This window comes from Oncorhynchus keta, chromosome 31 (assembly GCF_023373465.1).
Source record: "Oncorhynchus keta strain PuntledgeMale-10-30-2019 chromosome 31, Oket_V2, whole genome shotgun sequence".
NCBI lineage: Eukaryota > Metazoa > Chordata > Actinopteri > Salmoniformes > Salmonidae > Oncorhynchus > Oncorhynchus keta.
Window position 1 is genome coordinate 9137414 of NC_068451.1, and position 16124 is coordinate 9153537.

The 16124-nt window shown below is 42.8% G+C and overlaps 1 protein-coding gene across 4 annotated transcripts; it reads right to left on the reverse strand.

Moving 5' to 3' along the window:
* Positions 1 to 2196: 2196 nt before the first annotated feature.
* Positions 2197 to 11793, reverse strand: LOC118364336 (lipolysis-stimulated lipoprotein receptor-like). 4 transcript variants are annotated; one of them, XM_035745808.2, is made up of 11 exons: positions 11650 to 11793; positions 9967 to 10296; positions 9657 to 9776; positions 9064 to 9120; positions 7395 to 7541; positions 6648 to 6851; positions 6373 to 6432; positions 5732 to 5860; positions 4992 to 5331; positions 4405 to 4873; positions 2197 to 3151 (listed from the first exon to the last, which is right to left on the reverse strand). In XM_035745808.2, the coding sequence occupies exons 2-11, from the start codon at positions 10286 to 10288 to the stop codon at positions 3116 to 3118; spliced, it is 1884 nt and encodes a 627-aa protein (XP_035601701.1). In that variant the 5' UTR covers positions 10289 to 10296; positions 11650 to 11793; the 3' UTR covers positions 2197 to 3115. The 4 variants fall into 4 exon arrangements, with proteins under 4 accessions (XP_035601701.1, XP_035601699.1, XP_035601700.1 ...); XM_035745806.2 differs by having other exon boundaries at positions 11528 to 11779; XM_035745807.2 differs by lacking the exon at positions 11650 to 11793 and adding an exon at positions 11456 to 11477.
* Positions 11794 to 16124: the final 4331 nt, after the last annotated feature.

Here is a 16124-nt window from a genome sequence, read left to right on the forward strand (position 1 = left end):
CTTTATGCAGGCTCGAGCAAACACTCAAAGTATTTGAAAGATTTCAAATAGTATTTGAACCCAGGTCTGGAACCTTCTGCTACATTCTGCCATTATGACATAGAAATGAACATGTTGTCATTACGTCCATCTGTTAGAGCCATTATTGGGTCCAAAGGAATCAGGTCACTAGATTATTGGATGTGTCTGTTGTACACCCACTGTCACTACTGGCTTGTGTCCCTGTGGAACTGAGGAATTACTCCCAAAGGCACATTTGCTCCCCAATCTGTGCCCCACTTTGCCTCATACCCAATTCTGGCTTTATCTTGGGAATTAAGTAAACTATACTGAGATATAATGCCAAGATCAACTGATTGTATTTGTTTAAACTGATTGTCCCAATGGACCCTTCTCCTGAGGCACCTCATCTTATTATCTAAAAGCAAAAATGGGATCACCCTCTCGAATAAGAACAGAATAAGAGAACAAAACTTTGTTGGGATATGAAACAGCACTCATACCCATCTGGCTATCCTAGATGTTCTGTTACACTGCTGCAAATAGACCCAAGCCAACATACTGTACACCCCTTAGCATTAATGAATTGGTGTGAGTCATGTTGTTTTCAGCCTTAAACAAAGACCACGGATGAGGAGAGAAGCTCCTTTGCTATATATCGAGGCTTCTAATGCCTTACTGGTACCAAACCTCTACAGCTTTCACATGAAAACAACTCGTATGTTATAAAAGGTCACCAACTCACTCTCACAGTGCCACACTCATCCTGTCACCAAAGCCTGAACGTGACTGCCAACAACCATGTGCTAAAACACTTGAGACACGAGGCTGAACTCGCAAACCATACCTTGTGAACTCGTTTGTGATAACCAATGAATTGTAATGGTACCCTGATACAGAGCATGGCAATACAGTGTGAGGTATTAAAGGCAAACACAATGGGATACAATGGAAGCGTTTCAGCCGACTATCAAATAAAGTAGGAATACGCAAGAATACAGCCCTGAAAAGACTGATGCAATTAGCAATAGTAATCAAAGTCAATAAAAGTCTATTAACATAATTGCAATAAAATCGAGATTAGTAATCTAAAGCTAAAAGCAAACATAAGAACACAAGTCCCATACATTTAGTATAGCTCTTACCTCATCAGTTGACATGCACCCAGTGAAGCACTCAAATGCCCAGCAGATAAGAACCAGCAAGTCCTCCTCTCCTATGGCATCTGCCTTCTCTCCTGCTCCCTCCCTCTTTCTCTCTCTCTCCCTCTCTCTCGGTGAATCAATCAAAGAAAACTAAGGGAAAAAACTATTCTGTATCAGTTGTATTACTTGTAATATGGATTCATACCCATTGGGTAAATCTGTCATAAACCACTTTCTTTATATAGGCAAAACATTACATTGTAGTGTCAAGCAGGTTGTAGTGAGTGAATAACATTGACTAAAAGACTGTTTGGCTTCCTTTGTGAAACACGTTTCAATATATACCACGGCTTTCAGTCAATCCACATAAAGGGCTCGAACCACTCAGTTTATAATTATCTATATAACTCTTAAAGTTTGTATATTTGATTGGATCTATCCAAAAGCAGGGTGACACAGCAACATCTGGTGTGCTGGTGGAGCCGATGTACCAAGCAGGTGGCAGCAGGTTTCTTACCTTGTACAGTACCAATCCTCACGACTTGCCGTAACAAAATGTGGCAACAATTCAAAATCCTGAACATATTTCAATAACAGGTATAAACAGAGGGCACCGTTCAGTCAGACACAGCGTTACACAAACATCCATCATGTATACATATTGGCAGATGTTGAACATGGAAATCGGACAAGCAATAGGCCTTAAGATTTCAATCTATGAAAATAGGAAAGACAACGTATGGTAATGACATTCATGTGGTCAAATAGTAGATACCCATAAAGACAGAAACAAATATTGAAATACTATCGTGCCTTCTGTATGTCATACAGTATTCCCTACATGATACTCCCTCAGCGAACAGCTCTTCTTCATGCCACAGAAACAAGACAGTGACGTCCGGTGGTACCACCGAGAACAGCATGTCAGATCGCTTATTATTGAATTTTCACTTCCTTTCCAATTGACATCAATGCATGACTAAGTGAATATTTGACTTAAGTAGAAGTTCGCCCTATAGAATGTATTTTATAGAGAGAAAAAAGCACCGAGCATTTTGAAAAAGATTTATTGTAAAATGACGCCTGTTGTAAATCACAGTAAACACAGCACGGACAGTGGGTATGACAAGTAGACTGTACAACAATGCAGCAAGTTCATTTTTCATAGCAATGTAAAAAAATATATATAATCTGCCTATGGCTGACATTATTCATGACAAATACATGCTGGACAGACAGTTAAAACTAATCCAATACTCTAAATACGATGATAAACGCAATGTAAAAATAACATGGCTATTATTCGATTTTAGTCATTTACTCGACACTCTTATACAGAGCAATTAAGGTAAAGTGCCTTGCACAAGGGTACATTAGCAGATTTTTCACTTAGTCGGCACTGCGACTAAGTGAAGAACTCTCTTAACCGCTAGGCTACCTCCCGCCCTAATAAAATCTATTCCATTTCAAATGTACAGCATGATCTAATTTTCAATAAAAATAAATCCATGACTTCTCACAGTAAGTAATTAAAAGTTCAAATTAATACTTGCTTTAGAAACTTAAAGCTCCGGGTTACTCACATTCATACTCACATTGACTGTAAGATGACTGTAAAGTGAAAATGAATGGTTTACTTTGACTACTGCCATTCCAGCGTAGTCTACTTTAATTAAGTCCTCGGTATGTTCAACCACACTTAGCACTTCAGTTAGAGCTACTCTGTACATTCAAATGAATTGAGAGGACATAAGGCTGACAATGTTTTCAGTAAATATGAAGCAATCAATTACTAAATTACCCCAATAAGGTCATTTGTACATATATTTGCACCGTCAAATTTTGATATCTTAGTTTAGGCATTGAATATAAAATCACGGTAGCAAGTTTGCAACATTAGTACTATTTACATAGACAATTGGTCATTGTGTTACGGGACAGAACAGTTACGCTGGGGGATACTGAACGTCTCACACCACCAGACTCTCCCGACTCACGGCTCCATTCTGTCAGAAAAGAAAGAGAGTTGAAACAAACAGAACGATGAGTTGGCCTGATACTGTACTATAAAGCATTACTATCAATCTAGAGACAACAAGCTAAAAACATGCTAAAACATACCACCACAATTCTGGCAAAACTAGGATCTGGATATTTGTTTGTTTGTTCTGCTGAATATGATTATACTATTTTGTAACTGGCATTAAAGGGATACTTGGGGATTTTGGCAATGAAGCCCTTTATCTACCTCCCCAGAGTCAGAGGAACTCGTTGTAGCCTCTACAAATCCGAGAGTGGAAGACTCTTCTCTAGTCTCTAACATATAGACTCCCTTTTGTGAACAGTCCCATCTCAAGTAAGAATGCTGAATAAACTATATTTGAACGTACTTTACCTTAATCTGACACAAAATACCCAGAGTATTGTTATCAACCCGACTTTCACTATGCTGGTCTGTATATCGGTTTGTAGTTTCAATTATGATGCAATTCGCACGCTACTTGCACAATATGTCAGCAATGGCCGAGCTTAACCGAAGCAGAGACCGAACGTTATCGCACGCAATCAGCTAGCAGATTTCACAAGCACTTCCAAATGATTGTGAGGGAATGGACTTCAGTCGACAACGTTCGGTTACATTCGACTATTCTTTACATATTGTGCATCACGTGAACTGCATCAGGAAATGGAAAACACATGCGACATAAACCTACCGGCGCCGCAAAAAGTTGGGGAAACAATACTTTACTGTGGACATTTGATCTCCACTACCTTCCGGCAAAAGGACCAAAAGCACGGACAACCAATTTAGTCAACATTCTGGCTTGTAGAGACTATTGCGTCTTTTCACAGTGACTTCTTTGACTGATTATCCATGGAATAACCATGGTAACAGTCTGATGTTTAGGTAAAACTCGTGGATAACATTTTTATGTCTCAACATCCTGTATGAACAAAGTTTGTGGTATTTTCGCGAGCAAATGCTAACTAGCGTTAGCGCAATGACTGAAATGCTATGGGAACAGCATGCTATCTTTCCCTTCAAGCTGCACGCAGAGACAAAAAAGGGCATCCACTCGTTCATCTGAATCTGGGGAAGTAGATAAAGGGCTTCATTGCCAAAATCCCAAAGTATTCCTTTAACTATGTTGATGAAAGTAGTTCTATGAATGAAACAATCAATGAGGCATTTTGGCAATGGCCTTGAGTGGCACCCTGAATGCTCAATGTCCATATGCAAAACTCTGTGATGACTGACCTTGCGCAGGTTGCTCTTCTTGCAGGACGTCAAGCTCTCGTCATCACTAATGTAGGGGGGCGGGGGAGGGGCTGGGTAGTTGTCATCGTAGCGACGGACGGGGTAGGTGGAGGGCGGGGACATGGGGAGTGGAGGGGGTCCGCGGGGGGCCCTGCCTCGGTCCGAGCGCTCGCTGTCGCTGTCCAGGCGCTCGCGGCTCCTCGCCCTCTGCTGCTCGCCTAGACGCTTCTTCTCCATGGCTTCCCGCAGAAAGCTATCATCGTAGGCGTCCCGCCCACCGCCACGGCCGCCACCACGCTCCCGATCACGTTCGATGGCCATCAGGTCATCACGGCTACGTCTCCCCTGGAGACCGCTGACCGGGCTGCCTCCGTGACGATGGTCGTCAGGGGAGGGCTCGCGCCGTCTGCTGTCGTCAAAGTTACGGCCGCGGTCGTAGCCTCCGCGGCTGCTAAAGTCATCATCCGAGCTGAGAGGAGAAAAAACAGTGGGTCGAATCATTATCTTCCCCAGATTTGACCTCTGAGAGGTAAGGCTCATGCACTAGAAGGAGAAAGAGTGAGAGAGGCGCCAAATAAGAGCCTCACCCTCTGCGATCTCTGGCTCCTCCTCCTCCGTCACGGCGTCGGGGAGGGTAGTCCTCGCGGGGATCCCGGGGGTCTCTGGGGTAGCGGTCTCGGCGGGCGAAGTTATCCAGATTGTCCATGGAGCGAGCGCGTCCCTGGGCCCCCATGTGGGGGGAGGGCCCACCTCCTCGCCGCGGGTAGTCGTCACGCCCCCGCTGGCCGTGCGCGGACACGCTGCTGATGGTGCTCATGGCCTCGTCCTGGTCGTACACGGTGGCGAGGGGCGGGGCCTGGGAGCGGCCGCCGCCACGGCCCCGGGGGTCATCGTGTAGGGAGCTCACCTCGCTCATCCCCCCATCCACTGAGAGAGAGCGACAGAGAGAGAAAGATGGGTGGAGAGGAGAAGGAAAAAGAGGATGGGAAAACGCTCAAGAAAGACAGACATAGATCAAGCACGAGTCAGAGTTAAAAAGCCCCATCAAAGAACATTACAACACATTAAAGTTGATGAAGCCCGTTGAAGGATCCAAGTGAAATGAACGAAAACTTGACCCTTTCAATTGAACAACAACCATAAAACACAACATTGATTAAGAGACGAGCCTAGGGACCATATTCAAAAAGCGTCTCCTATGATCTAAAAGTTTGAACTGATCCTAGAACAGCACTCCTACTCTGAGGCTCTTTGTGATTACAGGCCCAGAACTCCGCAGTACAGTACAGTTGACCTGGGTGTGTTTATGTGTAGATGTAAGACTCACAGCGGTTGTACTTCCCACCGGCATCACCAGACCGTGTGGGGTCCAGGTTGGATAGCTGTCTCTCCATGTAGTAGATGGCCCGCGTTGCGTTCCCATCTGGGTCCACCTGGATACGGTAGCCACTCCGAGCTGAGGAGGAGCGAGTAAATCAGGCAGGGTAGCCTAGTGGTTAGAGCATTGGACTAGTAACCGAAAGGTTGCAAGTTCAAATCCCCGAGCTGACAAGGTACAAAATCGGTCGTTCTGCCCCTGAACTGGCAGTTAACCCACTGTTCCTAGGCCGTCATTGAAAATAAGAATTTGTTCTTAACTGACTTGCCTAGTAAAATAAAGGTTTAAAAAAAATGAGACATTGTGAGAAGCAGGGTTGGTCTCAATTCCATTTCAATTCAGGAAGTAAACTAAAATTCCTTTGAAAAGCAATGAGGAAAATTGGAATGGGAATTTCAGTTTACTTTGTAAATTGACTGAATGGAAATGGTACTGAGCCCAACCCTAGTGACAAGATGAAATATGATGACATTTCTCAGCCCCCCCCCAAGATGCTTTGGGGGCTCAGCTATAGGTCTGGTTAGATTTATGTACTATCACAAATAATCAAACAGACTGAGGATTTTGTAGTAACCATTTTGACTACTCACTTTGGTCTCCTGCGCCACTGTCCTGGTCATGCAGCAAAGGCACCTGGGAGCCTTGTCCAACTACAAACAGAAAACAAAAAAACAGAGATTTATCAACAAAAATGTTCCTCACACCAGCGTTGAAAACCACATTGCTGTGAAAACGTGCAGTAGTGAGATCTGAGAGCAAGAGGAGCATCAGTCCAAACAAAACTGAGAAACGAAAGTCACACATCAAGTCCTTGCTTTTTTCTAGCTAATTGTCATGTTAAAACTGGAGAGGGGCTGTAAGTCACCTGAGCTGGCTCTGTCGTACTCCCGTCCGTAGCCGTTGGGGTGCAGTGGGGGGCCGCCCATTCCCTGGGGCAGGGGCAGCATGGGTATGCCGGGCTGTTGCATGCCCCCTCCGTAGGGTGGCTGGGGGTACATGCTGGGAGCATAGAGCGTGGGGGCGTAGTGGCTGGGGATGCCCGACTTCACCGCCTTGCCTGCTTCGTACACTGAATTGAGAGGAGTCAGTTCAGTGTTGCGACACATTAATGCTGTAGTTAGGTCGCATACTCTAAATGCATATTCTGGAGGCCTCATTTGCCGGGGTTTACTTTATTGGTCTGTTAAAATGTGTTTAATTATAAGTCATGATGAAATTCAATACAACTAGTGTGTTGTGAGCAAAACCTTATGTCTTTCTATGAACTGTATTGTATTTATTTTTATTTAACCTTTATTTAACTAGGCAAGTCAGTTCTGAACTAATTCTTATTTACAATGACGGCCTACCATGGCCAAACCCTAACACTAATTGTGCGCCGCCCTACGGGACTCCCAATCACAGCCGGTTGTGATACAGCCTGGAATCAAACAAGGGTCCGTAGTGACGCCTTTAGCACTGAGATGCAGTGCCTTAGACCGCTGCGCCACTTGGGAGCCCCGAGAAGATAAGAGTAGCAGCACATACTGTATAAATAACATGTACATGAGAATGGCAAATGTAAGGTAAACAGTGCCGGGTTTTCTACAGAGCGGTGGAGAGTGGTACTTACGTGCCCGTGGGCAGCAGCATTTCTCAGGGCAGCAGGGGCAGCTGATGTAGCAGCAGCAGGTGTGGGGGCAGCACTGGCACCAACAGATCGCTATGAGGAGCAACAGCAGCAGGAAGCCAAACACTACCAGTACCACCAACAACCAGTCTGTAGACAGAGAAAGAGTAGAGAGAGCGAGACAGAGAGCAAGACAGAGAGCGAGATATTATAATTATGTATGTATGTATGGGCAAGCTAATGTGTGTGCCATTCAGTCAAAATGAAACATCTCTGCGTTCTCTGGGTGACTACCAGCGTGGTTGAATATTAATGTTTCTGTATTCACATAGCACTTGTTCAGGCAGTTCTAGGTTTCCCTTGGCTCTGTTTAAACCAGAGAAGTGGAACACTTCTACTGTTCAAATAGCCAACTTGACAAACGCTAATTTCTTCAAAAATGTGGACCAGAAAATGACATACAAGTCTATCAAGAACACTTGAGAACAGAGCCCTAGTATAGAAAAATAAACATTTGTATTATAACCTGTAGCTTGGCTAGTCCAATGGTCAGTCTAGTATGCAAAGGCTACAGTATGTATTGGGTGAAAAGTCACAATGACAAGCAGTAAACATTGGAGCATCTACACGAGAGGTTCATTTCAGACATCAGAGAAACCAGATTTCACGTGAGTCATTCTGTTAGAATGACTGGGGTGTGCCCTGGGGCGGCAGGGTAGCCTAGTGGTACAAATATGTCGTTCTGCCCCTGAACAGGCAGTTAACCCACTGTTCCTAGGCCGTCATTGAAAATAAGAATTTTTTCTTAACTGACTTGCCTGGTTAAATAAAGGTAAAAATAAAAGATGAGGGAGCTAGCTGCATGGGAAAAAAACAATATATGCCAATATAGTGAAAGAGGACATACTCACTTCAACCACACATCGCCTATAAATGTCATAGGCTGCAGTCTGACTGAAAAAGAGTTCATTTGCTGTTTGAGCCGACACAAGACAGACCAGAGCTATGTGCTGAGTGGCCTCATATCGCAACAATGTCACAGCCTTTAGGGCTATAGTTATGTTCTGCTGAGAGTTTTGCAGTCTCGACCATGAAGGAGAGAAAAAGCAATTTAGAGTTGAATATCACTTTTTAATCAATGCAACCAACTAATTGTATATTTCATGGGTTAACAATCAGTTTTTTAAGTTGTTGTGAGGGGACTTTCCATGCAAGGACAAGTCAAAACAAGATCATTGTAAAGAGGTGGGGGGGGGTTAAAGCTTTTTAGCTGTCTGTTGAGCATTACTTTGATATGTTAAGCAATGTGGCTCCTCATACTAAAAAGGTAGACATTGAAGGTGTTGTAATGTTTAAAAATTGACCAAGGCTTGATTCAGTACAGCCAAAATCGTTGCACAAACTACCTTGATAAAAACATCAACCAGCTTGTTAAAGTAAACCAGCAAAACTTTAGTTTTTGTCAGCCTTTCTCAAGGCGGGCCTGCTTCTCAGACTACATTTTCTAACCACCCTGACCATATGTTGTCCCGTTCAAAGCTGTGGGTTCAGGCCAAATATTATTCACCGGAAACTGAACATAAAACAGTGGCATAGTTGACATATCTTAAAAAACAGGGCTCTTAGGCTAGGGTTAGGCTCTACTGATTATAAGGGGCAAATTGGAAAGTACCTTCCATAACCAGTAAGTCAATCTCAGGCAGGAGATCAGTGGTATTTGACTTTCTCTCTGTGAAAGAAAGAAAGCCACAATTATTTTAAAAAGCCCCAACTATATCTTTCTAATAAATGACTACACCTTTGCCCTCTTGAGTCTCCCTCACAACAACTTGTCCTTCTTGGAAGTCCCTGCTAAGTGGTCATTCACGAATCACTTCAAAATAGAAGCCATGGATCCTCCCGAAGAAACGTCACTGAGCAGTCTCATAAAGCACAACCAGGAATCAAATAGCACATTTGGAAATTGTGGAACTGCCTGAAAATTGGACTTGGCTTTTCAAGATCTTTTACATTTGATTGCTACTGCTATCAGATGTTGTGTTGCCCCACACAGTGTCCAGCTAACTCAACAAATAAACCCAAGCGAACTAAGGGGAAACTAGCACAGAGAAAATTAGTGATTGTTCCTCAACAGGACAGCAGTTCTGTGGGGAGCAGTAGAATAGGACTTGGTAGAGAGATGGAGGGGTGGTGGTGGAAGGGTGGATAGATGACAACAGGTCAGGGGAGCTCTAAAAATGGCCTATGAGGATAGGAGCCACTCACCCAGAACTATGAGCTCTGTGTAGTCCTCGCTGTTTCCTGTCAGATCCTGAGAAGACACCACAGAGCACACGTACACGCCGCTGTCTCCCCACGCCGTCTGGGCAAGGTTCAGGTCTGCGTCTAAAGAGACAAGTAGGGTGGGTTTGATGAGGGGACACTGGCAACAGACAAGACTCCTTGTGGTATAGGAGTCTTGTAATGGAAGTAACACGCAGACAGAGAGAGACAGGCACATATACACACACACCGGTGCGCTTGCCCGCCACCCCACACACACATCACATTTGAAATCACTAAAAGCCAAACTCACTGTTCAAGATGCTGACTTTGCGCCCCTGGTACTCCAGGCCCAGAGTAACAGCACTGCCCAGCTTGGAGGCCACGATGCGCACTGTCCGCAAGTTGTCGGCACACTCAATGTTGGCGTTGTAGTTAGGGTTGTTCTGGGACAGAATGTTGTCAGCACTGCTGGGGTTCAGGGCTGCCTGGATGGGGTCCCTGCAGTAGGACTTGTACCTCCAGGTGATGACGGGTGGCTGCGTGGAAGACGTCTGGAAGTTGCAGGTGAGCGTGACCGGCTGGAACAGGATGACCACATACCTCTTGACAGGACACTGGACAGAGATGGCCATAGTGGAGCCTGGAGAGAGAATAGGGGGTCTTTAAAGAGGATAGTTTGTCTCAATGCATGCAGGTAGAGATCGATATCTTCACCACCCATAACAGTGCGCAAGAAAGTGTTTGTTGTTAACTGAAGGCAGCTAACTTTTCTTGTGAGTACATTAATTGTTACATTTTCTAACTTAGTTTGTAATTCAGCAGCTCTGTTTGAGTGAGATTTAAGGCACTCTGGGTGTGGCAGGAAGTTGACCAATCTGTAAGTGATATTCACAAAGGTCTTTCATAACTAAAGACTGGTATCATAGAGTAGATGCAATGAGTCACCAAGACCTTCAGCCCGGCATGTTTCATCAACAAAACTCCACATTTCAGTAATAGCATAGCCCTAGACTCAGTGAGATGATGTCATAGTTCAGCTTTGACTGAATTCTACATTTCATAGGGGGTCAAATTGTATCAAATGTATAAGGCAGACATGGGCATTTGGCATGAACATATTAGATGCTGTTACTTGGCTCAATCAGAAACTTCAACTTGCTAAGATTGCTTCACCGTTCTTCTTGTCAAAAAGTTAGCATCCCTGTGGAATTACACCCCTTCATCTTATTCCAGGCCATGTTTGAGTACAAAAAAATGTCAGGAGACAAAAAAAATAGCAATGATATGATGAATACTTGATCTGAAAGTAAAGCCTTTTTTTAAAGGCTTTGACTATGATTCCGGCTTAAAAATGAAAGTCTCTAGTAAATCCTTAATGTATTATATTCTGACATGTAAATATACTGGAAATCCGTGAGTTAACTAATACATCACAAAATCACTCATTATCTGAATACATAGGGCTATTTTCTTTCTTTAGGAAAAACACTCAATATTTCTTATAGGTGATGATTCTACAAAGCCTACACAAAACTGTAAAAAATACATAAACATAGTATTTCGGGCACGTCATGAAGCCAACAGATGATTAGCATTTATAAACGTTCAAATGAATACAGATTTAACCATTTGGTGGCCAACACCTGATAAAACGACGAACTCCAGAGATCCAGGTTACCTCTTACGATAACAAAAACAATCGAGGCCAAGGCTACTTTAGCCTACGAATTCGACATCAAAATAAGTCAACATTAGATCATATAAACTGTTTAAAATAAAGAGTATTAATAAATACGCACATCAGTAACAAACTTATTGATTACATTGGGCCCTGACCCTGCCTTGAAAAACATTCCATTTCCTCTCCCTACCTGTTGCCATAAGGACGGTCACGACGAAAGTCAGGAACATTTTTCGATCCGAAGTGAATATATTTTAGTTTAAATTTAAAAGCCTCAATTAAAAAAACTATGTATAGTAATGAATTCAAGACCTGCATAAAAGCCATTCGAAACCTTGTAGAACCGCAACCATGTATTGTTTTTTTTCTTAACTAGATAGGCCTACTTCCGACATTTTGTCTCGCGGTGTAGGTATGCGAGTAGGAGGCGGACCTGACAGGTGAGACTGCCAAGCCTCTGGCACAACGGGGGACGTTCGATGTGAATCCTAGGGGTGGCCGTTGTAAACTAGTTTCCATTGGCCACCCCTAAGATTTGAATGTGAATTGTGTTGAGAAAAAAAAACATTAATACTTTTTTTACCAATTACAGTTTATCGCCCTCTGCATTGATAATGTGCATTTGAACGTGACCTGGGATACACCCGTTCCACTTCAAACTACCGGGAGTGATAGTTGGTATTGCCCAGCTCGAAACTAGTTCTTATTCCCCCTCAATACTAAGCATTAGAAATGTTGCGACCTTAAGCTTCTGGTCTAGTAAAACACTGTTTTAAGGGAAAGGGGGATACCTAGTCAGTGTACAACTGAATGCGTTCAACTGAAATGTGTCTTCCACATTTAACCCAACCCCTCTGAATCAGAGAGGTGCGGGGGCCGCCATAATCGACATCTCCGTCTTCGGCGCCCGGGAACAGTGGGATAGGTAAACATCTGTTAAAACACTGATGTAAGAATCTGTATGAAGTGGTTTCAGGAATCGCAATCAAAACTATGTGAAACTTGTAGGATACCATCGCTAAGGACATTCAGAGTGAAAACTATGTAAAACAAACTTTCTTCAAGGAAAATGAAATACTTGGAAGTCCACAAATCAAACTCAAACATAAACCAACTCAAATAGAAAAACTGGTGGTTCGAGCCCTGAATGCTGATTGGCTGACAACCATGGTATATCAGACCATATACCATGGGTGTGACAAAATATGTATTTTTACTGCTCTACAGTTTATAATAGCAATAAGTTGGTATATGGCTAATATACCACGGATAAAGGCTGGGTCCAGGCACTCCGCATTGCATTGAGACTAAGAACAGCCCTTAGCCGCGGAATATTGGTCACCCTCCTCTGGCATTATGGCTTAATAATTGAAGCCCACAAATGCTTTTACTGGCATTTCACGCATAGGGTAAATTGCTTAACAAACCATCCTCATATCGAATCCCCAAGCTGACAGTTAATCAGCAAGGCAGTTATTTTTATTTTTTATTAACAACAAATCAATACAGAAAGTACATGAGGGAACACGAGTATATATAGATTATATACAATGGACAATAGGGGCTAGGGGGTACAATATCACATTACAATTACACAAGGATCTTAATGGACATACATACACTTTTAAGGGACATACATACAGCTTTTTTGTTAGTAGGAGTATTTCACCGTCTTAAAATACAGTTCAATTAATGTTTGTAGGGTAAGAAAATCAGTTTTTTTGTTTGTAAATTTACATTTGTGTATATGAAATTTGGCCAAAAGAATAATACAATTAATTACATAAAAATGTTTCAGCTTATTTCTATTGTATGTAAAGAATCCAAGCAGTACATCTCTCCACAATAGTGTAAAATCTTCATAAATGTGTTCAATTATAAATCTACTGATGTCTTGCCACAGTTTTCATACATGAATACAATGCCAAAAAAGATTCAACACTGTTTCTGGGTGGTCATTACAAAAGGAGCTATTTGAGTTGATGTTTTCTTTAAACTTCTTCATATAGTGGTTGGCAGGATAATATTTATGAATAATTTTAAAGGAAACGTCCTTCATTTTGTTAACAAGTAGGTATGTGTGTGGCAACATCCAAACTTTTTCCAACAGATATTATCAATAAATCCATTCTAATAAGGCATGACATAAGGTATAGATACAACATCCTGCTGAAACAAGGTTCGTATCGCTCTGTTGTTGAATGGACCAAAAGAGAAACAAATCTTTCCTACTGATGTGTCAACAGGGTCAATAGAAGGTAGGCTCTGAGGGTCAGGTCTTGACACGTTCCTGAATAACAGAGCAACATCTGAGGGAATGGCATCTAAAACAATTGCAACATCTTTAGGTGTTACAGGGACCTTGTAAAGTGATAGGAATTCCTTATAACTGAGTAAAAGAGCCCTCTGCATTTACCAGTTGGCTCACCAATAGGATATTATTTCAGAACCAATATTTAAAAATATATATATTTTTATACAATATATCCCGATCATTCCATATATAATATCTGTGTGGAGAAAAATTGTGTTTATAAATTAAGGACCATGACCTACCGATGGAAAGCAGAAAGTTTCACTGGAATTTTGTCAATATTATAATTGCAAAACAACATGAAGTTAAGGCCACCAAAAGTAGAGAAGACATGATGAGGAATAAAATTCCAGATAGAAGACCAGCAAGGCAGTTACCTATTGTACGAGGGACAGTCTTCATGGCAGGGCAGTCTGTCATTAAAACAGTTTATGATTATAAACATCAATTGAGGGTAGGGTATTTGAATTACTTATTTATAGAATAACAAATCACATTTTAAAAACAAAAGACAATATACAACTTTGAAGACAGATTTCCCATCCTGACGGTTGAATGTTATATCAAAATCTGTTTTGTCAAATTGCTTTAATTCACTATTAAGTCCTATTTCAGCCATATGTTATACTTACCAACCATAGAGATGTTTTTCAATCGGACGCCATCAACCTCCCAGTCGAGTGGCCCAGCTACTTCCCCGCTGTCTGAGCAAAAGAGGACCATAGCTCTGGTATCAGCAAGACACACAATGCATCTCCGACTCTGAGGAGGTGGTGCAGAGATGGTGGAACAACTTGTGAGGTTTTCCATGGGGTTACTTCTCTGATACAATAGGGTGTCATTCGATCCATATATTGTCTGCACTATTGCACATCCGTCGTCATTGCAGGCTGAACAACTTCCTGAGATAACACAAAAAGGAGGCATGGATGAACACAAAGGCAGCAAGTAGGAAAATTAAAATTAACACATTTGGAATATTACATTTTCCTGAGCAGCTTGATCATATAAACTCAGCAAAAAAAAGATATGTCCCTTTTTCAGGACCCTGTCATTCAAAGATAATTCGTAAAAATCCAAATAATTACACAGATCTTCATTAAGCCATAAACAATTAATGAACATGCACCTGTGGAACGGTCGTTAAGACACTAACAGCTTACAGACGTTAGGCAATTAAGGTCACAGTTATGAAAACTTATGACATTAAATAGGCCTTTCTACTGACTCTGAAAAACACCAAAAGAAAGATGCCCAGGGTCCCTGCTCATCTGCGTGAACGTACCTTAGGCATGCTGCAAGGAGGCATGAGGACTGCAAATGTGGCCAGGGCAATAAATTGCAATGTCCGTACTGTGAGACGCCTAAGACAGCGCTACAGGGAGACAGGACGGACAGCTGAACGTCCTCACAGTGGCAGACCACGTGTAACAATACCTGCACAGGATCGGTACATCCGAACATCACACCTGCGGGACAGGTACAGGATGGCAACAACAACTGCCCAAATTACACCAAGATGCACAATCCCTCCATCAGTGCTCAGACTGTTCGCAATAGGCTGAGAGAGGCTGGACTGAGGGCTTGTAGGCCTGTTGTAAGGCAGGTCCTCACCAGACATCACCGGCAACAACGTCGCCTATGAGCACAAACCCACCGTCGCTGGACCAGACAGGACTGGCAAAAAGTTATCTTCCCTGACGAGTCACGGTTTTGTCTCAGATTGGTCGGATTCACGTTTATCGTCGATGGAATGAGCGTTACACCGAGGCCTGTACTCTGGAGTGGGATCAATTTAGAGGTGGAGGGTCCGTCATGGTCTGGGCGGTGTGTCACAGCATCATCGGACTGAACTTGTTGTCATTGCAGGCAATCTCAATGCTGTGCGTTACAGGGAAGACATCCTCCTCCCTCGTGTGGTACCCTTCCTGCAGGCTCGTCCTAACATTACCCTCCAGCATGACAATGCCACCAGCCATACTGCTCATTCTCTGCTTTATTTCCTGCAAGACAGAAATGTCAGTGGTCTGCCATGGCCAGCGAAGAGCTCGGATCTCAATCCCATTGAGCACGTCTGGGACCTGTTGGATCGGAGGGTGAGGGCTAGAAATGTCCGGGAACTTGCAGGTGCCTTGGTGGAAAAGTGGGGTAACATCTCACAGCAAGAACTGGCAAATCTGGTGCAGTCCACGAGGAGGAGATGCACTGCAGAACTTAATGCAGCTGGTGGCCACACCAGATACTGACTGTTACTTTTGATTTTGACCCCACCTTTGTTCAGGGACACATTATACCATTTCTATTAGTCACATGTCTGTGGAACTTTTTCAGTTAATGTCTGTTGTTGAATCTTGTTATGTTCATACAAATATTTACACGTTACATTTGCTGAATGTAGTTGTTGCAGTTGTCAGTGAGAGGACATTTCTTTTTTTACTGAGTTTAGATGGATTTAACTTTTTAAAATCTCCAT